The sequence below is a fragment of the Gobio gobio genome (genome assembly GCF_949357685.1).
Source record: "Gobio gobio genome assembly, chromosome: 22".
In the NCBI taxonomy this organism is placed as follows: domain Eukaryota; kingdom Metazoa; phylum Chordata; class Actinopteri; order Cypriniformes; family Gobionidae; genus Gobio; species Gobio gobio.
Genome location: NC_137118.1, coordinates 11,732,105 through 11,751,057, shown reverse-complemented (window position 1 = coordinate 11,751,057; position 18,953 = coordinate 11,732,105). Strand labels below are relative to the sequence as shown.

General features: G+C 36.3%; 3 protein-coding genes across 5 annotated transcripts in view; 2 read left to right on the top strand and 1 right to left on the bottom strand.

Annotated features, from left to right (window-relative positions):
• Nucleotides 1-18,953, bottom strand: part of cadm2a (cell adhesion molecule 2a) — a 633,556-nt gene that overhangs the window by 159,714 nt on the left and 454,889 nt on the right. The window lies entirely within an intron of this gene.
• On the top strand, nt 1,533-3,233 carry LOC307118848 (uncharacterized protein). Its single transcript, XM_079804674.1, has 5 exons — nt 1,533-1,865; nt 1,965-2,279; nt 2,443-2,570; nt 2,680-2,786; nt 2,892-3,233. Exons 1-5 carry the CDS (start codon nt 1,685-1,687, stop codon nt 3,067-3,069), a joined length of 909 nt encoding a protein of 302 aa, XP_079660800.1. The 5' UTR covers nt 1,533-1,684; the 3' UTR covers nt 3,070-3,233.
• LOC307118686 (C-type lectin domain family 10 member A-like) lies at nt 13,693-16,222 on the top strand. The gene is made up of 5 exons (XM_079804403.1): nt 13,693-14,014; nt 14,109-14,297; nt 14,481-14,608; nt 14,715-14,821; nt 14,927-16,222. The coding sequence occupies exons 1-5, from the start codon at nt 13,834-13,836 to the stop codon at nt 15,102-15,104; spliced, it is 783 nt and encodes a 260-aa protein (XP_079660529.1). The 5' UTR covers nt 13,693-13,833; the 3' UTR covers nt 15,105-16,222.

Below are 18,953 nucleotides of genomic sequence, written 5' to 3'. Positions count from 1 at the left end.
AAAAAACCCTTATCCCCAAATATTTTGATTGGTAGTGTATATACTTTTGACGAGTAAAAATGTACAAATAATCAATTTAGCTGTCCGTTACAAAACGTTATGTAATGTATATACAGTCTGCGTTTCAGGAACCTGAAATATACATAAGTGAAATTAACTGTCCACATGATGATATTCTCTGAGATATGATGGAAATACACTATATTCAGAAACAAAGCAGAAACAACATTACTATACTGATTAAAAATAAACTTTATAAAAGAATGCATGCATGTTTGATAAATAAATAAATAATAACTGTCTGGTTTTGATTAGGTCAAAGGTTATTAAAAGTCAAAATAAGAAACTCATTTTGAAATTACTATTGTTATTTTTTACTGTACATGCAACATATTAAAAAGCATAACACATTAATGTTTTGGTCTGTTTAAAGGCTTAAAAACACTCTTATTTTTACTTACTCTTATCTTATTTTTAATTATATGTAGATATTGTTTTAAAGATATTCAGATGGTTTACTTTAAAATGGATTAATTACATGATTTTTCATCTCTTTAAGAAGACATTTAACCCATATGAAGGTGATGACTGAAGCAAAGAGTGCATTTTTCAGGAAGATTACCTTTAACGACTGGGAAGTGAAGAACAATGCTTTTCAGTGACATGCTAATTGTTGGGCCTGTCTTTTGCATACAAACATAATGGACCACAAAATGACTTCTGTCACGTCGCTTCGGTTGCTCCGACAATTAAAACCTCAGGTGGGAGAAATTGCTCTGAGAGACGAAGAGAAAGTAAACGACAGAGAGGAGGGAAAAGTTGTCTGACAGTTTAGCAACATAATAGTTTTAGCTGGCTTGCCTGCTGAGTTTGGCTTTTCTGAAGTCGCAGAACAAAGCAACCATGATGAAGTATCTTGACAGCCGGTAGTTAGAACCATTCTCTAACATAGAAGAATGGCTGACACTGTGTGCGTTCAATATCTGCTTGATTTAAATGAACCCATGAGTCACATGCCATTGAGCAATTGAATAAAAGAGAAATTAAGCGCATTTGCTTCCCCCAAATTATCATTTGAGTTCATCTGTCTTCTCTGCTTCATCAACTGACAAAAGAATGAGAAGTTGTGAAGTTTGTTTCCCTGATACTAATAGATAAACTGAGAGAAAGTGTTTTATATATTTAACTTAAATATTTGTCTATATATTAGAGCTATCAAATCGATTAACTGCATCCAAAATAAGAGTTTGTGTTTACATAATACATGTGTACTGTGTATATTCATTCTGTATATATAAATACACACACATGCATGTATATATTTAAGAAACATTAGTTATATTTATTTTATATATGATATAAATTATATAAATATATATACACAGTATATACATGCAAATATATATATATATATATATATATATATATATATATATATATATATATTCACCCATTGCAGAATATTGAGCCATTTGTGTTAACTTCCTATTTTGTTGCAAGTTCCTTTTTGCATAAATACATGAAATATTACCACAGACACACAGACATCAGGAGTACAAAAAATGCACCTCAGGAGAGCTGGTTAGCTAGTTAGCTAGTTAGCTAGTTAGGTTTGACTTGTAGCTTTTTTTTTTTACTTCACATTCATAGTTAAAAAGTTGTAGTCATCCAAACTGCACTGGGAATGTCTGGGCTTGTTAATGTTGGTATGGATAAAGGTTCGATGATGGAATCAGAAGACAGAATAGAGAAGACCGTTGACATCTACATCAGTGCAGAGGCTGTCAGAGACATGAAACATAAGAAATATGACACGGAGGACTTTGACACCCAAACAGTGAAAACCCAAACACCACAACCCACAGGTAATTGAGCTTCTAATACATTCACTTTTAAAAGCTGATGTAGGTACATTGTTTTAAATGAAGAAGAAAATAGACTAGCATAATGTCTATCATCTTCAGGAAGTGATTCTGTGAGGAACAGAAGCTCCAGAGCCGCTGCAGTGTGTTTGGTGCTGCTGTGTGTTCTTCTGCTGGTTGCAGTCATAGTGCTGTGTGTCATGTTCACTCAAGAGAGACAACAGTTCATATCCAATAATAAAAACCTGACCAATGAAAGAGACCAGCTGAGATCCAAGAATGAAAACCTGACCAATGAGAGAGTCCAGCTAATATCCAAGAATAACAACCTGACCAATGAGAGAGACCAGCTAATATCCAGGAATGAAAACCTGACCAATGAGAGAGACCAGCTAAGAAATGAACTTAATATTTGTGGTAAGGTTTATTTAGTATTTGCTATAAAGCATGATGGAGTTGGGTTGTGCTCTCAGTAACTTTCAGTGTACACAATCTATGAGTTTACTATCTGTTATAAGTTACTGACAGGCGACGGTAAATGAGAATAAAAAGCTAACGGCTGAACTTGTTCTGTTAACAGCTGAATGGACTTGCTATCAATCCAGTTGTTACTACATATCCAAAGAGAAGAAGAACTGGACTGAGAGCAGAACAAACTGTACAGAGAGAGGAGCAGATCTGATCATCATAAACAACACAGAGGAACAAGTGAGTGAGAGAATGAATCGAGTGTGTGTGTGTGTGGTGTAGCAGCAAAATGAGGGATGTGTCTATTCTCTGTTTATGATATAAATGTGCAACTGTTTCATCTGCTCAGGATTTTGTTAAGAACATGTCTGGTGCTGCTGCAGTCTGGATTGGTCTGACTGACAGTGATGTGGAGGACACATGGAAATGGGTTGATGGCAGCACACTGACCTCTGGGTGAGAAATCACTGAACTGAACTGATTATTATCTAATAAATGGTTCTCACAGTCAGTATCATATCACACAGAAAGCATCACTGAACATCTTCAGCTGATCTGTAGTTTCAGGTTCTGGGCATCTGGACAGCCTGATGGAGGAACAACAGAGAACTGTGCTGTGACTGTGCCTCCAGTGTCCGCAAAAGATTGGAGTAATTTAGTAGGGTGGCATGATGTTGCATGTAGTAGAACTTTACAATGGATGTGTGAGAAGAGGATTTCACAACTCATACTGCCATAAGAACATCACACACCTTTTTTTAAACAAGTTTAACATTACAAAACTTCTGTAATAATTGATTATTATCTAAAGCAGCATTTCTTAACCTTGTTCCTGCACGCCCAACTAATTTATATACAGTAAATGACTGGATTGCTCATGACATCATTAAAAGGGATTCCACCATATCGGTATTCTCTAGTATTTTAATTTACATTCTATTGCATTAAAAGGAAATAATTGGATTTTAATGAGTAAATATTAACAAGTTAGCGTTTTTATATCTGTCTCCCTCTACATTCTTACAACGCAAATGTCCTAAACATTTAAATGGTTATTTGTTTAAAGTTGGGAACTTCCCCTGATTATTAAAAGTTATGTTAGTCTTCATTACAGATATCAGATCAGCTGACGGATGAGATACCTCAACATTTGAATTGCAAATATCAAAATTATTCTTCTGACATCTGAATACATACAATAACTGCGCCCTCTGTACAGGCGTGAATTTGCATTTCTTTTAGTCTGAGGCTTATTAATTTCACTTTTGGGGCCCTATCTTGCACCCAGCGCAATTGACTTTGTACACCGAAGCATGTGTCATTCCTATTTTGCACCCGCGCAAAGCGTGCTTTTCCCTCCACAGAAGCACGTCGCTAAACTAGTGAATGAACTTGCGCTACCTGGGCGGTTCAGCGCAAAAAAGGAGGCGTGTTCCGGCGCAAACAATCCCTGGTGCTATTTTGCTGTTCCATTAAACAATTGCGCCACTGACCAGAAAAAACCTAGTCTAAAGTCAGTGGCGCGTTGCGCGTTGTTCATTATGCTATTTTAAAGGGGTGGTAAAACACATTCTTTTGAAGGCTTGACTGTGTTTGTGGGGTGCATTGTAACATGTGTTCATGCTTCGTTTAAAAAAAAATTGGCTTATTTTTCATATATTTGACCTTTATTCTACACTGCTCTGTCCCTCCTTGTAAAACGGTCTGATGCTTTCCGGGTTGTATGAAGCCAGTCCCTCAAAAATACGCAGTGGGCTCAGATTGGTTATCTGGCCCAGTGTGTTGTGATTCGCTAACCGCAGTGCACGTCGGAAACGTCACGCCCCTTACCGGAGGCTGTTCAGTATTATGCTGCCTTCACGTGCTATCGGAAATTTGATAATTCCGATTTCTGAAGTCGTGATTACGAGCTCATAGCATTCAAGTTTCAAAATGTGAGGGCGTTCATGTGCAATGTTTACCTAGGAAACTCGTATTTACGATAATTCCGAGAGCACGTGAAAGCAGCATTAGAAACAACGGCGTCAATAAAACCACACCAATCTGAGCCCGAATCAGACCCAGAACATTTGAATGAAGATGATCGAGCAGAACCTGTTCAGTCCTCGAGAGTAAAGACTGCGGATCTATAATGATCGCTACTGAATGGCACTTTAACTTTTGTATTTTTAGAACGATTATAGCCAAATATCTGTCGCAAGAACTAACCCAAAACGAACACTAAGCACTGGCTTTAACTAGTAAGTTAGCCAAATCACACACAGAACCATGTTTAGCATGCCTGTAGATAAACAATACATAAAAGCTCTACTCAAAGAATCATTTACACTAATGCCAGGTTCGCTGTTGAGATATTAACGTTAATGTTTGTAACGTTAGGTGTTCGTCGGATAACGTTAAGTATGAATGAGCTTTTAACAGACTGGTTTGCAGAACAGCGTTGTCATCTGTTTACTTCCTTGCTACAACCTATTACAGGAAAACACATCGATGAAAAATAAATCAGACTTACAGGTTGTGGCCCGTGAACAGCTTCTGTTTGTAAATCCAGCTTTCAGGACAAGCCGTTGTGCATATCCTGTATTGAACTCGCGAAGTTTGTGGAAGATCGTGTTGTCCTCCGTGAAATGTGCAGCGCGCGCGTCGTGCATCCACGCACCGGCAGTGTTTTTTTCACGCAGCTGACGTTGTGCAAATCTGGCATTGAAATCGCGAAGACGGTGGATGTTTTCCTCTGTTAGATGTGCTGCAGGGAGCCCTGATTCCCCGCTGACTCAAACACACGTGCATATAACATGCTGTATGTTAAACGCTCTGCAACGCACCCCCGTCCCAAGGAAGGCTGAACAGAGCAAGTGCCCCAGACCTGCAATCCGGATGAAAATAACAGCGTTTCCTCGGCATCGCGGCAACAACACTCCAGCCTACCATACCACAACAGCGCCGCGATACAAAATGGCCTCACCCCCCCTTATTTAATATTCTCGGAGGAGGGGTTTATGTAAATATTGAGCCTGGTGATGTCACCAACCCTGGAGGAATGTGTGTAGTCGCCTACTGGCCGTTTGCTGTAGTTCTTAGAAACTGATTTCTTTAAAAGCAGATATCTCCCTTTGCTTTAAACTTTGAACGTTGAAACTTTGCAGATGTTGTTTATGCTCAAGCAGCAACATTACACGTTAGCTAAAGTTAGAATAGTGAAATCGTGGTTTACCACCCCTTTAAGGGCGCATGCTTGACCATAATGTATAGCGTGCACAACGCGTATACACTTTGCTCATGTAATCTACACAGATGCAACAGTTATTTTTGCAAATCATAAATTGTTACACTAAAAAATATTAACACAGAGATGACGGAAATCATTGTGGTGTGCCACGAAGATGTGAAAAAATAGGCATAAATCTAGCTTACAAATTATTCAGGCTAATTGTAGTCTAATAATTAAGGAGACCTGTTTGCCCAATAGTGGCAACTTCTGGCAAGACATATATGTATATAAGGACATCTAACAAATTGGTTTGTCCGTCAAGAACCAGGAAAAAAAATCGGTGAGGGTGGACGCAGCGATGTCCTCTGCTGGCGTCAGGTCCTGAGTAGAGGCAGATCCACCTCCCGTTACACGGCGTGCCCGATTGATGCTGGCAAGCTTGGACTTTCCCCGTCTTCTGATGTCATTGTAGCGCTTGCGGCACTGGTGCGACGTCCTGGGGATGCCAGCTGATGAAACAATTGTGGCTATTTCCTCCCACGCCTGTTTAACCGACGCTATTTTGGGTGGGTTTCTCCCATCCCCATACAACACAACTTCTCTGTCTTTCACTGCTCTTACAAGAACATCAGTCTCCTCGGCTGTGAACCGCTCCTGGCGTGCGCCTGGTAAATACGCCATAATAATAGCAATCCATAATGGAACTTGCGCACCTGCTTTTACAGGGAATGTTGGATGACGCTCTGATTGGTTTATTCACGTTACGCCCAAACCACACCTATGAATAATGAAGCTACTTCAGACCAACTCATTTTAGATTTGCGCCGGGCGCAAGAGCCATTTATCCCGCCGGGAAAATAGCAACAGCGCCGAGACCCGCCCACAAAGTTACTTGCGCTTCGCGCTTTGACACTTGCGTTTCAGATCGTTAAAATAGGGCCCTTGGTGTGAAAAGGCCTTTACATTTGCCAAAAATATTGCAAATGTTTGTAAAACAAACAAGCCCAGCCCATGCAGGTGAGAAAGAGTAACGCAAAAGTAATGTAATGCATAACGTTCCATAAAAAGTAACCAAGTACCGCAATAAGTTACTTTTTTTAGGGAGCAACACAATATTGTTATGCATTTCTTTTAAAAGTAACTTTCCCCAACACTGCACACAACTGTATGTACATAAAATCAATTGTAGACATAACTTATATTTATTTAAAAAAATAACGAAATTTTTTTAACTAAACCTTTTATAGCACAACCAATCAATCACCTTAGAAGTCTTTCACAAACCCTGTAACCCAGAGTATTTCATACATATACTTACAATTAAATAAAAAAAAAAAACTTTTTCCATACAATGACAAAAAACATGCTTCACATTCAGTGCTGATTGATCATGCAGTGTAAAACAGGGGAACAACACATACCACTATGTCCATAACCAAGGGTGTAGAATTTAGTAGGAATGCTAGGGACATGTCCCAATATCCAGCGACTACTGAATTGTCCCTATAGCAATAATTTTGATCAAATAATTAAAATATTTTTATATGCAACTACTGCTGTTGTAATTTTAGCCGCATCTGAAAGCGGTCATACAGTACCATTGACATTACATAAGTCAATATATTAGAAAACTGCATTCTTTCAAATACATTTAGTGCGTGGATGGAGTAAGGTTTGTTTTTGTTTTATTCTCTTATGAATATTTTAATTCCATTTCTGTAAAGCACTTTGAATTGCAACTGTGTATGAAATGTGCTATATAAATAAACTTGCCTTGCCTAAGGTAAGAGTTTAAAACAGCTTACATGCACAGTTCAGTTGAATAATAAAGTTTACTTTAACTTTAACCTAATGTACAAAGCAAACTATAAGCTCAAATATACACAAAATTAAAAACAACACTGAAAAAAGAGTGTGGGGTTTCTCTGTCCATCAGATGTGCATGAAAGTTGTGTTAGTACAGCAACAATAAACTCCCGGTCGTGTTTTCCTTCTGAATCATCATCAGTTCATTTGTGATATTATAATACATTGAGGTACAGTGTCATCAAGATTGATCTGACCCCTTTCAAAAAACCCTGTTTATTTCGCATAATATATATTATATACTGATTATACTAATGTATGAGAGATGTTGACGATTGCACTATGGACAGAACAAAGTTAGAGTTAAATCTCCTTGTCGTCATTACCTTATAACATTACAGAACTGATTCATTAAAGACAATATAGAATATAAATCATTAATGTCAATCCCTGAATAACAGTTTTTGCTGTTATGCTTGTTTAAATAAAGTACAGACAGCTAAATTGTAATGTTGTTGGTTAACATCATCAAAATTATGTTATGAGTTATGAGTGGCTTGGCTATGAAAAGCTAAAGATGACTCTTTTTAATACCAGAAATATTTGTAGCCAATTGCACTAGAAACACCAAATTATATTTTGGTGTGGATGTACCTCAACAGATTTGGCCCATAAGTTACTGTCAGTAGATCCAAGTCCACCTCCTTGAAAATAATCAAAAAACGTACAATTATTGAAGAACGTATAAATGCAGCCACTGCTAAAACCATAAACTGATCACCGGTCTGGACTTTTGATGTACCAGCAACAATCTAAACATTTTAAAAGCTGCAATAGTTTTCCAACAGCACTCACTGTCAAAATGAACAAACCCCAGATGAATTTAAACAAAGACACTGAATGAGTATGCCTTAATATGTGTATTTAAATCCCATTAAAATGAACCAAATCCACAAATTTATAAAAAAACAATAAGTGTATTGTACTTCTCTGGTGAGTTGAAGTTCCTTCGTGCATAAATACTTGAAACATTTCCATAAAAACAAAAGGTTTCTCTCTGTATAAATTCTGGCCACACAAACACAGATGAGGAACAAACTTGTACTAGTTTGTTGGCATCCTGACAACACTGAAACTAAAAATATAGAATGGCGTATAACCTGCACAGAAAAGATGGACAAACCACTGATGAGATCTATGAAAATGATGACGTTATTGAAGGTACGATTGGAAAAGAGATCACAGACTCAACGTAAGGAAAATCATCTGAATTTACAGGTAGAGATTTATAATTCACTCAGTTTGCGTGTTTTCAGTTGATGTGAGCTGTGTTAAGTGCAAATAAAGAGAATAACATGATGTTTGTTAATCTACAGAAAGTGTTTGTGTGAGGAACAGAAGCTCCAGAGCCGCTGCAGTGTGTTTGGTGCTGCTGTGTGTTCTTCTGCTGACTGCAGTCATAGTGCTGTGTGTCATGTTCACTCAAGAGAGACAACAGTTCATATCCAAGAATGAAAACCTGACCAATGAGAGAGACCAGCTAAGAAATAATCTTCATATTTGTGGTAAGGTTTATTTAGTCTATAGTTATTTGCTATAAAGCATGATGGAGTTGGGTTGTGCTCTCAGTAGCTTTCAGTGTACACAATCTATGAGTTTACTATCTGTTATAAGTTACTGACAGGCGACTGTAAATGAAAGCTGAACTTGTTCTGTTAACAGCTGAATGGACTTGCTATCAATCTAGTTGTTACTTCATATCAAATGAGAAGAAGAACTGGACTGAGAGCAGAAGAGACTGTACAGAGAGAGGAGCAGATCTGATCATCATAAACAACAGAGAGAAACAAGTGAGTGAGAGAATGAATCGAGTGTGTGTGTGTGTGTGTGTGTGTGTGTAGCAGCTAGCTAAATGAGGGATGTGTCTATTGACTGTGTATTACATAAACGTGCAACTGTTTCATCTGCTCAGGATTTTGTTAAGATCATGTCTGTAGCTGCTGCAGTCTGGATTGGTCTGACTGACAGTGATGTGGAGAACACATGGAAATGGGTTGATGGCAGCACACTGACCGCTTGGTGAGAAATCAATGAACTGAACTTTTTAATATCTAATAAATGATTCTAACAGTCAGTCATATCACACAGAAAGCATCACTGAACATCTAATGCTGATCTGTAGTTTCAGGTTCTGGGCATCTGGAGAGCCTAATGGAGGTCAGGCAGAGAACTGTGCTGTGACTGTGCCTGTGTCTACACCAGACTGGGGTTATTTCGTAGGGTGACGTGATATTGCATGTAATGGAGCTTTACAATGGATGTGTGAGAAGAGGATTTCATAACTCATACTGCCATAGGAACATCACACACTGTTAGCATAACAGTACAAAACTTCTGTAATGATTGATTATCATCTAAAGCAGTGTTTCTTAACCTTGTTCCTGCACGCCCAACTGATTTATATACAGTAAATGACTGGATTGCTCATGATGTCATAAAAAGTGAATCCATATCAATATTCTCTAGTATTTTAATTCACATTCTTTTGAATTAAAAGATAATTTAATGAAAAAACATTAACAAGTCAGCGTTTTTATATCTGATGTCTCCCTGTGTGTACATTCTTACAGAACAACGCAAACATCCTAAACATTTAAATGGTTATTTGTTTAAAGTTGGGAACTTCCCTCATGCATATTGAAAGTTACGTTCCTCTTTATTACAGATAACAGATCAGCTGACGGTCGAGATACCTCAACATTTGTATTGCAAATATTAAAATGATTCTCCTGACATCTGAATGCATGCTTTGTAATGCATGCGCATACAACTTATGTACAGTTATTCACTATGGTTATGCACAGTAGTTACAATGCAAAATCATAATTACTGTTAAATAAGATAAAATACACATCTAAACCAGTGGTGGCTGGTGCTAACATTTTTTTTGGGGGGGGGGGGGCGCCAACAAACCGAATTAGTACTAATTCAGGACTGAATGTACACATTTTTAAATAACCCTTTAACGGCCCCACTTTATATTAGGTGGCCTTAACTACTATGTACTTACATCAAAAAATAAGTACAATGTACTTACTGTGTTCAAATTGTATTGCAAAACACCTTTGCTGATATTGAGGTGGGATACGGATAGGGTTAGGGACAGGTGTGGTGGTATGGGTAAGTTAAAGGGTTAGGTGTAAGGTAAGTGTCAACTGTGTAATTACAAATGTAACTACAAAAATTGATTACAGACATAATTACATGCAGGTATTTTTTTGAATGTAAGTACAATGTAAAAATATGTATGTACACAATAAGTGCATTGTATCAAATGATTAGTTAAAATGTTAATACATTGTACTTTAGGCCACCTAATATAAAGTGGATCCCATTTAACAAGTGATATACTAATGTATCACTACTGCTTAGCTAAAACATGGTAAATTCAGCATTTAAAGCATGCCATAAGGTAGGGCCGGACGATATGGCCAGAAAACCAATATTGTCCTACAAACAATGTTCATTTTGAAGTCTATGAAAACAAACACGTGCATATAATAGGCCTATTATGTGCAAAAAAGAAGTAACATCCCATTACATTCTGATATTACAATCTAAAAACAAATGAATGATTTTTAAAGCAGAAGTTAAATTCACTAAACTAATAATTAAAATAAATAAAAACAAAAGCACAGACTAGTTATTGGGCTTTTGATTACCCTAACAATAGTCACTTTACAGTTACTGCCATCATAAAAATATACTTATTTGAATGGCACATTTATGTTTGCCAACAACAACAACAACAACAAATATTTGATCAAAATGTATATTTTAGTCAGATTTATTATGCATAATAAATTATGCATTGAGGAAATTATTGTATGTCACTTCAGCTTAAAGATTATTAATAGAGGTATGATTGTTCCCACCAATCGCTGCACAAGTTCAGGTTATGTATGATGACGGAAGCACGTTAGTGCTAGCCCAGGAACCAACGGTGTTGAGCTTCAGGATTCCACACTGAATATTTGAGTTTCATTTGCGGCAGTTTGTGCTTCAGCTTGCTGAAGATATACTGAGCTACTCGAAACACATGAAGCGTCCAACATGAACGGAGTTTGCACATGCATCACCGTCATTGTGATGTATGTGAAATGTTTAATGGGACTTTATACACTTGATATCTCCGAAATGTACACCATTACAATTTTCTTAAAGCTAAGCTCAACAAATAGCAGGACATAAGTTCACAACACAACGGAATTAAACCACAACAAAACGAAATCAAGCCACAACACAATGAAATCAAGCTACAACACAACGGAATTAAGCCACAACACAACGAAATCAAGCCACAACACAATGAAAAAGCCACAACACAATGAAATCAAGCCCCAACACAATGAAATCAAACTACAACACAACGGAATTAAGCCACAATACAACGAAAAAGCCACAGCACAACAAAATCAAGCTACAACACAACAAAAAAGCCACAACACAACGAAATCAAGCCACAACACAATGAAATCAAGCCACAACACAACGAAATCAAGCCACAACACAATGAAATCAAGCCACAACACAACGGAATTAAGCCACAACACAACGAAATCAAGCCACAACACAACAAAATCAAGCCACAACACAACGGAATTAAGTCACAACACAACAAAATCAAGCCACAACACAACAAAAAAGCCACAACACAACGAAATCAAGCCACAACACAATGAAATCAAGCCACAACACAACGAAATCAAGCCACAACACAACAAAATCAAGCCACAACACAACGAAATCAAGCCACAACACAACGAAATCAAGCCACAACACAACGAAATCAAGCCACAACACAACGAAATCAAGCCAGAACACAACGAAATCAAGCTACAACACAACGAAATTAAGCCACAACACAACGAAAAAGCCACAACACAATGAAATCAAGCCACAACACAACGAAATCAAGCTACAACACAACGAAATTAAGCCACAACACAACGAAAAAGCCACAACACAATGAAATCAAGCCACAACACAATGAAATCAAGGCACAACACAACAAAATCAAGGCACAACACAACAAAATCAAACCACAACACAACGGCAATGCTCCCGACCTCTAGAGGGCTCTCTGAGCGCGGTAAAGTTAGTTTTCCTTGCCACTGTTCTAGATTCGGCAGTCTTACAAAGATATCAATGCTACGATCAGTTTAAGTGTATGTATCCATTGTATATTGACATTAAATATTAATTCAAAGTCACCTACATGCATTATAGCTGCATATTTATACTTGAGAATGCTTTGACCCGGTACCACGGCGTATTATGCCTAAGGAACGTCTGCCAATTCCACCGTGGTTGAAACATATAATTTGTATTAATTAAAATTACTTTTAACATTTAAAAAAAGACATGTTCACATTCCAAAGTTGTGTTGTGCATTACTGAGTCAGTCTTACCAATATAATCAAGCTTTGGAATTTGAACATGTCTGTTTTTAAATGTTAAAATTTGTTAAAAAATGGGTAACACTTTATAATAACTACACACTATAAATCATTAGAAAAGCATTAGTAAATAGTTAATTCATCATTTATAAAGCATTAATATACATTAATAGGCAGTTTATAAATACAGCTATAAATGCTTTATTCTTGATTTATAAGCATATCTATAATGTGTTTAATAATTTTATTTTCATACTTTATAAATGATAAATGTAGCATTTCTAAATTGAGTATTACATTATTTACAAACCAGTTATGTAGGAGTTGTCAGTGGTTCATCAGATCATTTAGAAAGTGTAAGTAAAGGATTAATAAACTATCTAAATGTACATTTATTGTTATCTTTTTATTTAGACATATAGTAATAGTTGCTCAGTGTGTTAATAAATGCTTTATAAACATGCATTTCCACTGTAATTAATGATTAATTCAGGTAGTTAAAACATTTAGTAGTTGTCAGATAATTATTTTTGTGAGCTCATCTAAAGTGAGGACTATTTATGCCTCGTAAAGCTTTTATAAAGGAGATATAAAGGCTCAGTTCTCTTTGTGGGAACAATTTGGGGATGGCCCCTTCCTGTTCCAACATGACTGTGCACCAGTGCACAAAGCAAGGTCCATAAAGACATAGATGAGCGAGTTTGGTGTGGCGGAACTTGGTGTGATGATCCAACATCAGTGCCTGACCTCACAAATGCGCTTCTAGATGTGCATTTGCTAATAAAAGGTGCACAACCACACTAACAATGTCATGGCTAGTTCACCCATTGCAGAATATTGAGAAATTTGTGTTAATTTCCTATGTGTTGCAAGTTCCTTTTTGCATAAATACATGAAATATTACTACAGACATCAGAAGTACAAAAACTGCACCTCGGGAGAGATAGTTAGTTAGGTTTGACTTATAGCGTTGTTAAATACTTCAGATTTACGGTTCATAGTTGTAGCCATCCAAACTGCACTAAAAATGTCCAGGTTTGTGAATGTCGGTATGGATAAAGGTTCGATGATGGAATCAGAAGACAGAATAGAGAAGACCGTTGACATCTACATCAGTGCCGAGGCTGTCAGAGACATGAAACATAAGAAATATGACACGGAGGACTTTGACACCCAAACAGTGAAAACCCAAACACCACAACAAACAGGTAATTGAGCTTCTAATACATTCACTTTTAAAAGCTGATGTATTTTTTTTAAATGAAGAAGAAAATAGACTAGCATAATGTCTATCATCTTCAGGAAATGACTCTGTGAGGAACAGGAGCTCAAGAGCAGCTGCAGTGTGTTTGGTGCTGCTGTGTGTTCTTCTGCTGACTGCAGTCATAGTGCTGTGTGTCATGTTCACTCAAGAGAGACAACAGTTCATATCCAAGAATAAAAACCTGACCAATGAGAGAGACCAGCTAATATCCATTCTTAATATTTGTGGTAAGGTTTCTTTAGTAATTAGTAGTTTCTATAGTTATTTGCTATAAAGCATGATGAAGTTGGATTGTGGTCTCAGTAACTTTCAGTGTACACAATCTATGAGTTTACTATCTGTTATAAGTTACTGACAGGTGACTGTAAATGAGAATAAAAAGCTAACGGCTGAACTTGTTCTGTTAACAGCTGAATGGACTTGCAATCAATCCAGTTGTTACTACATATCCAATGAGACGAAGAACTGGACTGAGAGCAGAAGATACTGTACAGAGAGAGGAGCAGATCTGATCATCATAAACAACAGAGAGGAACAAGTGAGTGAGAGAATGAATCGAGTGTGTGTGTGTTTGTAGCAGCTAAATGAGGGATGTGTCTATTGTCTGTTTATGCTATAAATGTGCAACTGTTTCATCTGCTCAGGATTTTGTCAAGAACATGTCTGGTGCTGCTGCAGTCTGGATTGGTCTGACTGACAGTGATGTGGAGGGCAGATGGAAATGGGTTGTTGGCAGCACACTGACCTCTGAGTGAGAAATCACTGAATATAACTGATTAATATATAATAAATTAATCTCACAGTCAGTATCATATCACACAGAAAGCATCACTGAACATCTAATGCTGATCTGTAGTTTCAGGTTCTGGGCATCTGGACAGCCTGATGGAGGAACAACAGAGAACTGTGCTGTGACTGTGCCTCCAGTGTCCGCAACAGATTGGGCTAATTCAGTAGGGTGGCATGATGAAGCATGTAATAGAGATTTACAATGGATGTGTGAGAAGAGGATTTCACAACTCATACTGCCATAACATCACACACCTTTTTTTAAACAAGTTTAACAGTATAAAACTTCTGTAATAAATGATTATCAGCTAAAGCAGTGTTTCTTAACCTTATTAATGGAGGATGACCACAACTGATTTTTTTATATATACAGTAAATGACTGGATTGCTCATGATGTCATAAAAAGTGATTCCACCATATCTGTATTCTCTAGTATTTTAATTCACATTCTATTGAATTAAAAGGAAATCTTTGGATTTTAATGAGAAAACATTAACAAGTCAGAGTTTTTATATCTCCCTCTACATTCTTACAGTACAATTCAAACGTCCTAAACATTTAAATGGTTATTTGTTTAAAGTTGGGAACTTCCCCATATTATTAAAAGTTACGCTCATCTTATATAACAATATGTAATGTATGTGAATAAATGTGTGTTCTGAATGAATGTATTTTGTCAGGTGAAGTGAACAACGATAACGGACACCACTGATTTTAAATAAATACAGTAGGCCTACTTTACAAACACACATGCTTTACCTGATAATCATTAAAGTGATAGTTCACCTAAAATGTAAAATTTTTAAAATTATATAGAGAACAATCCATTTAAGTCTTTTATCGAGAATTTATTTAGTTTTCAAAAAACATTTTGTTTTATTGTTATTCTGCAAGAAACTAAATTTAATATAAAACATCTCTTCTGTTCTTCGTCAGATGCATTAGGTATTCGGGCCAATCCCAATGCACTGGATCGCTGGCCAATCAGAGCACACCACGCTTTTCAGAACGATGAGCGTTGATTTGAGCTTTGAGATGAGACTTATCCCATTTTAACATTTGTTGAGATTCTCATCTCTTATTTAGCTTTGCATTATGAGGCATGTTTGTTAAAACCATTTTGTTGCGCTTTTGTTAAATCACATATTCAGTTATATGCAGCACCTCAAGGCACCTTTGATTTCTCTTTTAATTAATGTTAATACTGTAGGCCAATCACTTTTATTTCATTGGGCCTAATGTGGTAAAAAATACATTGTTAAATGACTGAGACAGTTATTTCGTTTCAAGCATTAAAAGGGACTTTTGTATTACTGCTTGATTTGAAGGCCTGTTGCCCTGTTGATTACAATAAAGAGGTCTAAAAAAATATGTTTATTGTGTTTGACTGTTCAGTACTGTTCATATTTACATTTAAAAAGCAGACATAAAAGTAACTTAAAAGTTACTTTCCCTAGTTACTAATTACTTTTGATATACAGTAATTGGTAGAGTAATTCAATTTCTCTTAAAATAAGCAAACTAGTAACTAACTAATTGCTAATTTTCAGTAACTTGCCCAACACTGATCATATCTGAATATGTTATATGATACTATGATAAACTACCTCAATACACTGAGGTACAAATATGATCTGACACTATTTACACTATTGTTATTTGCACAGAGTAATAAGTAACTGATGTTTGCAGTTAGTGCAAATAGCATCTGCCTATCTAAAACTTTAGTATTTCTAAGAAATTCATATACAATTTACATACAATCAGTTTTGGGGAAATACATTACAAGTAACTTGAGTTATGTAATCAGATTACTTTTAAAGATTTCAAGTAACTAGTAAAGTAAAACTACTTTTAAAAATATAAATTATAAGTACAAAATATAAGTTACTTTTTCAAATAAGTAACGCACGTTATTTTGTTTATCCATTTATTATTGACTGACAGCTCTCCTGTCCCCATGTTGAGAGAAATTGTGAGTAAGTCAGAGCCGGCCCAAGGCATAAGCGAACTAAGCGGCTGCTTAGGGCCCCCTTGGCCACCAGGGGGCCCCCAAGAGCATGTGAAATGACTTTTTGCTGCGTGTTATTTTATGATTGAAATCGCAAAATGGCCTTAAACAAAGTTTAAAATTTTTTTTTTTAACGTTTTCTAATATATGCACGGATTGATTCTGACAGCGCTGCACAAGCTCGCGGCGCCATCGGCCTGACACTATGCTTGTTAGCCAGAGTTCAAAGCCTAAAGTGCGAAAAAATCGGCGCTAAAATGTACTCGTCAGTTGCCCGGTAACCTTTTTATGAATGGATGGATTTGAGAATACGCTATGGTTTTTTGCGAATATCTTGTCTGACATGCTGCATGCTTTGGACGGAGTACAGCATAGCTTAAATGTTTTTCTGCAAATGCTATCGTCCCCTTGGAATTATAAGTTCTACATTTTGGAAGTTTTTATTTAGAAAATAAAAAGGTTCTTTCTACACAGTCAAATGGAATACAAAAAATAAAATTGTATTTCTGCCAAAATAAAAGCTCTGTTTAATGTTTGAAAGAATTCAACATTTCTGGTTTTTAAAATAAGTCTCTTCTGCTCAGCAGGATTGCATTTATTTGATCAAAAATACAGTAAAAACAGTAATATTGTGGAATATTATTATAATGTAAAACAGCTGTTTTCTATGTGAAAAATAGTAGCTAAAGTGTAAATTATTCCTGTGATCAAAGCTGAATTTATCATAATTTCTCCAGTCTTCAGTGTCACATGATCCATCAGAAATCATTCTAATATGACGATTTGATGCCCAACAAACATTTATGATTATTTACATTTATGCATTTGGCAGACATTATCAGTGTTGAAAACTGTTTTGTACAATATTTTTAGGATTTTTTGAAAGCTTTCCATTTCAGAGAAATGCTGTTCTTTTGAACCTTCTATTCATCAAAGAATCCTGGGGAAAAGTGAGGATATTCAGCATAAGAGACTACTTACATATCCCAGTCTGAACTGCAGTACTGTAGGGCTTTGAATATTAACACCTGACCACTCTTGTGGGTTTGCTACTGTTATAATTAAAAACCGTATAAGAGTAAAAACATGACAGCCAGACATGATGTAAGCAACACAGCTATAACTACTAACATTGATACTGGGTGTGCGATTGATCAAGAATTGACAATAGTCAATCGTATTGGTGGCACTGAGGGGCCCCCAAACAAAATTCTGCTTAGGGCCTCAAAAGGGCTTGGGCCGTAAGTGCACAGGTATTGCAGTTCACTTCAACCATACTAATAAATAAGCAAAAATGACTTTAGATAAACATCACTTTTGTGTTTCATTTTTTTAAAATTGCTGAAGCGTGTAGACATGTGTCCTATTCTTCTTCAATCCAGAATGGCAGCACAGCTGAAAGATTATTTTTTTTAAACTGCGCCCTCTACTGTACAGGTGGGAATTTGCATTTCTTTCAGAGGCTTATTCATTTCACTTTTGGTGTAAAAGGGCCTTAACATTTGACAAAAATAGAACTTTTTTGTTGTTATTAAATATAAAATAAAAAACAAGCCCAGCCCAGGTGAGGAAGAGTAACACAAAAGTAATGTCTCTCTCTCAAATCTTCGGAACACAAATGAACCCCTTAACTGTTACCCCCCTTTTTGAGAATAGACATGACAATGCACTATCCTTAAACTTAAAGGGCTGTAATTCAAGAACGCTTTGGAATATAGACCTAAGTTTGGTCTTGTTTTAAAGATTATTGCTGAAGTGAAAGCAATTCAAAATATGAAAGTTATGGAAGTTTAAATTTACAGTAAATAAAAAAATACTGTACTAAATATTTTTTATTTTAAATAAAATATATATTTTACAAAAATGTTTTAATCTAAAATTACTATAAAATCAAAGCCATATGTCTAACCAAGTTGTGTTCCAAATTTGAAGTTGATATCACAAAAATTTTAGTTCCCACGAGATTTTGTTTAGGAGCAATACCAAAAACAGCCTACGGGTGTCATCCAAATTCCATTGATTGTTTTTTGATGCATTTTCCTAAAAATTTCTGTCCAAATGTCACTTCCATAAAAAAAAGGT

Excerpts from the sequence above, each read along its gene's own strand:
- LOC307118848 (XM_079804674.1), top strand. The coding sequence starts at position 1,685 with ATGTCTGGGCTTGTTAATGTTGGTATGGATAAAGGTTCGATGATGGAA. Across the intron at positions 1,866-1,964 it reads CCAAACACCACAACCCACAG|GAAGTGATTCTGTGAGGAAC; the intron begins GTAATTGAGCTT and ends TATCATCTTCAG. Across the intron at positions 2,571-2,679 it reads TAAACAACACAGAGGAACAA|GATTTTGTTAAGAACATGTC; the intron begins GTGAGTGAGAGA and ends TCATCTGCTCAG.
- LOC307118686 (XM_079804403.1), top strand. The coding sequence starts at position 13,834 with ATGTCCAGGTTTGTGAATGTCGGTATGGATAAAGGTTCGATGATGGAA. Across the intron at positions 14,015-14,108 it reads CCAAACACCACAACAAACAG|GAAATGACTCTGTGAGGAAC; the intron begins GTAATTGAGCTT and ends TATCATCTTCAG. Across the intron at positions 14,298-14,480 it reads ATCCATTCTTAATATTTGTG|CTGAATGGACTTGCAATCAA; the intron begins GTAAGGTTTCTT and ends TTCTGTTAACAG.